The following is an 8,090-nucleotide window of genomic DNA, read 5'->3' as shown; positions in this document are numbered from 1 at the left end:
TTACCCCCCCCCCCACTGAAATCTGGTCCCCTTCCAGCTCCTCTTGCTCTCCCTCCATCCTGCAACTGCCTACCAGACTGCAACAGAGAAGGGCTTTGTCCCCAACCTCATGCTCATAAATACTATTGTTACAAATAGCTCAGCTCTGGCTGCCATCTGCTGAGTTGCTGGGGAACACGATAATGCCCAGCACATTTAGGGTGGAGCTAGGGAAAGATTAACAGGTGCGAAAGGGTAGCCAGCTCCGGGAAGGGATCAAAACACCAGCTCCAAGTGAGCCAGAAAACTCCGGATCCACTCAGGCCAGACTCAGAACTGCAGGTCCCTGAGCCTCTCTCCCTTTCACACACTAGGCATGGCAGATTCTATTACTGCACCCCATCCTATACAACACATTCCTGCCTGCCACCACGTGACTTGCACTATTTCCTGTGAGAATACACTACCCCCACCCACCACTGGCACTTGGCATGGGATTTACTTTGGTCAGTGGATATATTGCATAATATATGCCAATGTGTTTTGTCAGCTCTTCTTTCCTTCCCTCTGTAAGAATGGCATGTTCCAGACAGGGCGTGCCCTACGGTGGGGATCCCAAGATGAGAAGATAGAAGCAGCAGGTCGTGGCCAATGCCGGCAACCAGTGGTGTGCGATGTGCATGAAAAGAAAACATGGCTGATGTCACCCCGAGATTTGAGAGTTATTCTTGCAGCATAATCTGGCAGAAGCTAATGTGCTAGGAGTCACAAACTCCAGGCTATGGGCAAGCAAAGCAAATGAGTGAGGCACAGTGTGTAAGGCCATGCGGATGGTGGGGCTGTGACAGGCGGGAGAGAATTGGCCTAAGGTTAGCCTCCAGCATTAAACTGTGTTATGAGTTAAAATAAAACATGCTATTTGGTTAAACATCAAGAGGCCAAGATTTTAATAACACAGCTGCTCCAAATTTAGACTATTAAGAGACATGTAGTTAAAAACAAAAAGCATAATGACCCAGCTTTTTGTTTTTCGTAATCATTGAACTTTTTAGAGATCTTTTAGGCACCAATTTCTAGTTGAAAAGAAACAATCTTCTGAAATTTAGCAATTATTCACATTTCAGTTGTGATTTTTATTTTAAAGGGAAATTATTTTTTATTTTAAAAGTTCCCCCTTAAGAAGTTCTTTGACTTAGCTTCCCCAACATCAATATAAACTTCTACAAAACCAATCTAATCATACCACAAAAATAACCACCATCTGTCTTAAAGAAAGTGACTCCGATATGAATGGGGATTACCAAGGGCACAGATTGATTTCATAGACTATTTCATTTGATTTTATTATAACTGATTATCAGGTCTGAGACCAGGAAAATGGAAATAACGGTCTTATAGAGAATCACACATTAATATAGTTCTAATTGGGGGCACCTGGGTGGCTCAGTCAGTTAAGCATCCAACTCTTGATTTCAGCTCAGGTCATGATCTCATGGTCGTGGGATCCAGCCCCGAGTCAGGCTCTGAGCTCAGCGGGGAGTCCATGCTTAAGCTTCTCTCTCCCTTCTCCCTCTGCCCCTGCACCCCTCTCAAATAAATATATCTTTAGAAAAATAAAATAGGTCTAATTGAAATTAAGTATTTCTCATAGAATTATAAATATTTGAGTGTTACTAGAGCTAACTACATATTTTCACGTTTTTATTTTCTGCCAATGGCTTTGATCTTTTGCCAACCTGTCCTCCAGAAAAAAGGAATCACTTGTCCCATGTCAGCCACAATGGGAAATTGCACAACCCCAAGAATATGGGGCAAGGAGTCTTCCTCTTTGACCTACCGGTAAGTCAGAAGTGATTTCCATCACCACTCCTATGAAGAAATGTGCTTCTACATGACATGGAATTCAGTTATGATCTTCGACCACACATTAAGGCTTTCCTTTTGATGTGAAACTAGTAACAATAGCAGCAGCATGTTTTTTCCGTCTTTATTCTCAAATTGACAGTTAATGAGAACACACATGGAACAGATTCATAATAACATTCATAATATCCTGGCCATTGGGTTCTCTCTTTTCTTTTTTGTCTTCAGAGTCCTTTCCAAAAGGAAACATGCTGCCTGGCATTCTATACATTATTCCCAATTTTCAAGTGGAAAAATGAGACAGATGCAGTGACATAAAAACACTGGGAATTACATTTTTAAAAACAAGACAATAATTCAGATCTTCTTGTTTTAATTCTTCTCTGTATTACCACGGTAAAATATTTATCAAAGTCCAAGAGATTACTGATATGCAATAATGACCAATGACTTTACACTAATGGAGCTATCAAACAATAAACTCATCAGTGAAGTAACCGGAGAAAAGTTCAAATGTAAAGGGTGATTCATTATTCTCTTTATAAAGTATTGAAACAACCATAACATTCAAACATCAGAAAGTCCTACGTAATATTAGACAGTAATTCATAACTGTGAAATGCTGTAACATCTTGAAGTACCTTCTGAATGACCAAAATGGATGAAATTTTGCTCAGTATAACTTCAGTTTTTTTACACAGAACTATGTATTTTTAAAAACTGGTAACCCATGTAAGATATACACAAAACCTTTACCTGACTATTCTGTTCAATGATTAGAACTCCACATTGCTTTGTTTTTATGGACTGATGAGATTATAATCCAATGAAATCCTTTTAACACGTTCTAGTTTCTAGAATGGCATGTTCAAATAATTTTGTCCTATTAGTTTTATTAACAAAAATCTTCCATTTCCTCCCATTAGAGGGCCTGACTTGATTTTTGTCTAAATAAGTCACAAGTGTAACTCCTCCAGTCCCCAGTCCATGGGCACTTCATGAGTCTCAGTTCAGTGTAAGTCAACACAGTGACCTTCCCATGAGTTTTCCATTGGAGATTTTAAAGTAATTTTAATATTATCCAAAGAGTATCCTGTCTTTCTCTAGGCTTTTGTCAAATTAATAATGGCATGTGGTATTCCTCAGCATAACCTGCCAAAATGTGATAATTTCCTTGGAAGAAAAGCCATGAGCTGCAATCACACGTCTGAGTTGACAGACATCCAAATGGATCCTATATAAAAAGAAAAGGTTTGTGTCTTCTGGAATATGGATGTCCACTTTTAATAAATTCAAACAGATCCCAACATAAACATCTTCAAACTTGATGGGTTTTACGTGACTCATCATTTCATAGATTCTTGGCACCAAATCTCTGGACATTATATAACCCAACCCACTGCAGTAGGGAGGAAACACCTTGAAGGGATACTCCTGGTATGAAATATGGGCTTTCTGGTAAAATCCTCTATAGGAATAGTTATCGATTAGAGGATAACCTGTGAAAAACTTCTCTGAGTGGTTTACATTTAAAAGGTACTTCACTAAGTTGCCAGTATTGATGAAAACATCAGTGTCTGTCTTCATGATGTACTTGGCATTGGGGCAAAACTCAGTTACCCACCTGAATGCCATAATTGTTTTCAAGGTCAGATTATTATACGTGTCTAAAAAATCCTGTCGTATTATGTCACCGTAAAGGAGGTGTTCATCCTCTAAGGACAATGCTAACATTTTGTCTTCCTTTTCAGCCTGTTGGCCTAGTAAGAAAAATGTAAGAACCTCATATCCCCACCAAGACTTTTTTTCACCCCAAGTAACTCTAATGGCCTGTCTGGCTTTCACATCTGAAGGATGTGAGGTCACCAGGATGACAAGAAATGGGTTTTGATGAGAGCAGTTTGAATGCTCTCGAAGCGTGAAGCGAAAGTCTTGTCTGTAAATTGGCTCATACTCATAGAAGTACATCCAGTTTACACGTTCTATCACATTGTAGTGGGGCAGGCTGAGGTACCACATCACAAGGAAACTCAGGAGGGACAGCAGCAGGAGGCTCCATTTGAGGGATCTCAGTGACATCCTACTCGGAAGGGTGGTCAAGAGAGCCAGGGCCATCCACAGCAGCTCCAAAGCACGCGAGCCTCAGGTTCTGGAAGATTTATCAAAGACCTGGTTAGTACTCCACCACCCAAGACACATCATTAAATGATATCTGATTATCTCCTTAAAGTGAGAGGCGGGACAATAAAAGCTCCCAAGCAAACCAAGAATCCTGACCCAAGCCTCCTTAATTTCATTTAACTATAAGCAAATGGATACCAACAACCAAGAGTGCATTTTAGCTTTTTACATCAAGATCAAGGTTAAAAACACATCCTTCATTACTTTGGGAAAAATAACACTTTTTGTTTGATTTAAATAACTGTTGAAATACAATTTTGTCCTGGATGTCCAGAGGGACAGAGAGAGATGAGTAATGGGGGTTAAAAAATAAACCTGCAATGAAAACAAAACAAAACCCAGAACAAAAAGTTGCATTTTTTCTTCACCGGTATGGAGAAGACGTAAAGAAATTAATGCAAGGAGATATTACCAGCGACATGTCCCAATAAACCAAGGGTCTTTCTCAGCTTTGTGATCTGATGTGGATTCTAACAAATCCGGAATAAGGAAAACCCAGTAGCTACAGTTATTCACGTGAGATGGTAGGAAAGCAGAGACTCTTCACCTGAGAGGCAAGTCCTCTAGACACAAACAGGATAACCAATGCTCAGGACTGTGAAGGAGCTTTTACTTGCCCAAACACATCCCAGCTCCCCTTTTACCTCACTGGCTGAACTCAGTGCTCAGTCTGGATAGCAAGCGCTTAAGTTAAAGGCCTGTCCCCTGTATGGAGTGTTCATGTGTTTCCCATTCTAATCTATTCAGAAACCCTGCGCCAGATCAGAATCATGGGAGGGAACCCCCAAGAACACGTGCTTTTACACAGACCCCCAGCTGAGACGAGAATAGAGGTAGGGGACACAGAGCACTCGGCCCGCAGTGACAGTGCGGCCTCAGCTCTGCGCTGGATCCCGAGGACGAGGCTGGTGTACAATTCAGGATCCCGCAGGGCTTTCCTGGTACCATGATCTAAAGACAAACACAAACACAGTGTTTCCTAGATCCTCCCATCCACAGACTACACCAAGCACTAAGAAGACCAGAGGAAGGACATGGGAGAAGAAGGCAATCCCAAGGCAATGGGGAAACATGGCAGACTGTTTATATCAAACGCTAAGGGACTTCAGAAGGAGGGACAGATCAACAACATGGGGGGCAGGCTGAGGAGGTCCTGATGGTGCCCTTTCACCCACAATCATCTGGGGGGAGGGCTCTGGGAAGCCAGAATTTGTTATGGGGGGGCGTACATTAATGTCACTATATGGGAAGGCTGGCCTCCCTAGGGTTCTACTTTGGGTCAGTCTTAGGTCTCTGGACACACAGCTCTTCTGCCTCTTAAAACTATGAAGATGACAGGATCTCAAGACCCCTTGTCCTCACTATCTGGCCATATCTTACCTGCTCTGACTAGTCTGGTCACGGTAATCTTTCCTTTCTCTAGTGCTTTCTATACTTTAAGTCACACAATACAATGGAATGTTCTGGCAAACTCTCCAGTTCAGTTTCATGTATGTGTCTTGCCTCTCAATTTATATTCTATGACCTTGGTGGCGAAGTTGTTCTCACAACTGTCAAAGTGCAAGACAGAGAGACCTACAGCAGGAGTGCAATGAACACAGACTTGTCTGTTATGCTATTTCTAGTTGTATAAGGATAAAAGGTAGGTCTGTCCATCCCACTCCATCCTCCTCCCTCCCCCTTACTAGCCTTACATAGCCAGCTCCTGGAAAAACCTGAAACAGAAGAGACCTAGAGAAAGGATTAGAGAAGGAACTAAGCTCTTCTTACATTTTTTCCTCATCTGGCTACTAGACACCGCCACAACTTTAGGACGCTCAATTTATACCTCGGCCAACGAAAGTCTGCACATTTATTACACCAGTTGTCAGGTGCAGTTTTACATCTCATTCTAACAAACAAGCACATTATAATAAATTTCGGACAAAAAGAAAGAAAGTACCCTGTGTGAGGAGCAGCCTTTATAACTGCATAGAGGCAACAAAGGCCCCGTTACTCTTCGATAATGGGAAGAACTCAAAACAGCAAATCTTATTACAGAAGTGATTTTACGTGCGTTCTAGAAGCCATGGTTTCTAGAAGTGAAAATGTGCCTGTAGTCATGAGGTCTACTGCTTGTGGGCCCACAAAGAAAATAAAGCAGCAGCAAGTAGAAGAAGAACTCTCTAGTCCAAAAAAGGGGAAAGGTCTTTTCGAGGACTGGCCGGACAGACTTTAGATTACCTACAACGCAGGCGGCTCTAAGGGCAGAGACCGCTTCCCCACCCCAGGTCTGACTTTCAACAAACAGGGCAAGCAGGTATGTTCTTTATCTTTCGGAGCCTCAGCTTCCACATCTCTGCCCTGAAGATGTCAGGACAGCGTAAATGGGGGATAACATGTACAAAACACGTAGCTGGCCAGTAAGTGTTCAGTAAACAGGGTCTGTCATCACCAGCTGTGTTCTTCCCTGGGCAGCTATTCTTCCCTGTTTGTGTTCTCTAAATTGATTTTTATTGTCAAAGGAATTATCCTAAAAAAAAAAAAAAAAATCATCTTTATAAATTCTTACTACTTAAAGGAAAATAGGTTTCAAAGCCATAAATATATTTCTATTTCTTACCTGCTTCTTGATTTATTTCTTCTGAGTGAAAGACCTTCAATTTCACTAACTGGACATTCAGTAGTATGCAGCAAAAATAATGCTTGAAATTTCTATAAGACAGAGAAGAAACTTAACAGCATTTACCTAGGGGTCAGGGGATCAGAAGTCAAAGAGGGGAAAGAAACAAGCCCAGCTCCTCCAGTTTCTTTCTGAACTAGAAACAGATACTGAAATAAAAAGTTAAAAAAGTTACCACTAGCCCATAGAATTCAGAGAGTCCATGGCTTCATCATGGAAAAAGAGCACTTGGCATTCAAGGCTTAAAACATACATCTAAGTTCTCACGTCGTTCTCACGTCACCTGGTGTCTTCGGTCACCCTACCACAGTTTGACTTCCCTGAATAAGAACTCAGCGGTCACTCAAATAAGCGAAACACAAAACTTCTAAGAGACACTGTGCTGGTATCCTTTCCTTCATCCCCTGTTCTACACCTGCGTTCACAGCAGGCAACCCCGGTGTGCGACTGCCGACTACCACTTCCCAACCCACCCTTCCCCTCTGAGCACTTACCCCAGGCACACTGATAGACCGTGAGAAGAGAAACAGTGAGGCAAATCTCGCTTCCTGCCATGATTCACTACGTTCCTGTCTTGGTCTTTACTAGGCAAGCTTGAAAACCAGAGCAGGACATGAAAAACAGGGAGGCACCGACATATAGCCCTCCTTATACAAAAAACGTTTCCAATGCATTAAAGACTCAAGTGGGAGAAAAATGAACCTTTCAAAGCACTAAAAGAAAATATGGATGAATATTTTAATAGTTTTGAAGTGGGGAAGACCTTTCAATTACTCAACTGTAAGGAAATAATATAATTTCAAAAATTTCTTGAACAAGATTGAAAAGCAAAAAAATAAAGACAAACAGAAAACTGGAGAAACAAAACAACAATAAAAAGCACAAACAAGGTTGGAAGATAAAAAACAAATTGGGAAAAAAAACACCTGAAATTTTATGACAAAGATTTGTAAACCCAATAAAAAAAAAGGCTTCATACAAATTAAGAACAAGATGAATACTACAAGAGAATTAATGGCCAAAAGAGAAATTCCCAAGAGAACTACAAATGATCAATTAAATAAGAAAAGATATTCAAACTCACAAGTAAGCAGAGATATTGACAAAAATCGCAAACCAGCAAATTCAAGGAAAAAACATGACAATATTCAGTATGTGTGAGGGGAAAAGGCATTCTCATGCACTCTGGAGGGAAATTTGAAAACAAGTATCAAAATTTTAAACATACACACCCTTTGACCAAGCAATACCACTGCTAGCAATTTATCCTAAAGAAATAAGCAGGCAACTGTGTGTAATTTAAAATATGAAAAAATTTGATTTAAATGCCTCCCAATAGAGAACTGGTTAAACAAAACTATGATACATCCATACAAGCGCATATACTTATTCACTATATGCAACG

The 8,090-nt window shown here is 40.9% G+C and overlaps 1 protein-coding gene across 3 annotated transcripts; it reads right to left on the bottom strand.

The window, feature by feature from the left end:
- Nucleotides 1-1,965: 1,965 nt before the first annotated feature.
- Nucleotides 1,966-6,712, bottom strand: B3GALNT1 (beta-1,3-N-acetylgalactosaminyltransferase 1 (globoside blood group)). 3 transcript variants are annotated; one of them, XM_021702565.1, is made up of 2 exons: nt 6,626-6,712; nt 1,966-3,991 (listed from the first exon to the last, which is right to left on the bottom strand). In XM_021702565.1, the coding sequence occupies exon 2, from the start codon at nt 3,955-3,957 to the stop codon at nt 2,962-2,964; it is 996 nt and encodes a 331-aa protein (XP_021558240.1). In that variant the 5' UTR covers nt 3,958-3,991; nt 6,626-6,712; the 3' UTR covers nt 1,966-2,961. The 3 variants fall into 3 exon arrangements, with proteins under 3 accessions (XP_021558240.1, XP_021558243.1, XP_021558241.1); XM_021702568.1 differs by lacking the exon at nt 6,626-6,712 and adding an exon at nt 6,247-6,479; XM_021702566.1 differs by lacking the exon at nt 6,626-6,712 and adding an exon at nt 4,436-4,623.
- Nucleotides 6,713-8,090: the final 1,378 nt, after the last annotated feature.

Source organism: Neomonachus schauinslandi, chromosome 1, assembly GCF_002201575.2.
Source record: "Neomonachus schauinslandi chromosome 1, ASM220157v2, whole genome shotgun sequence".
Classification (NCBI taxonomy): Eukaryota; Metazoa; Chordata; class Mammalia; order Carnivora; family Phocidae; genus Neomonachus; species Neomonachus schauinslandi.
The sequence above is the reverse complement of the archived record's forward strand: the minus strand, read 5'-3'. Positions and strand labels throughout refer to the sequence as shown.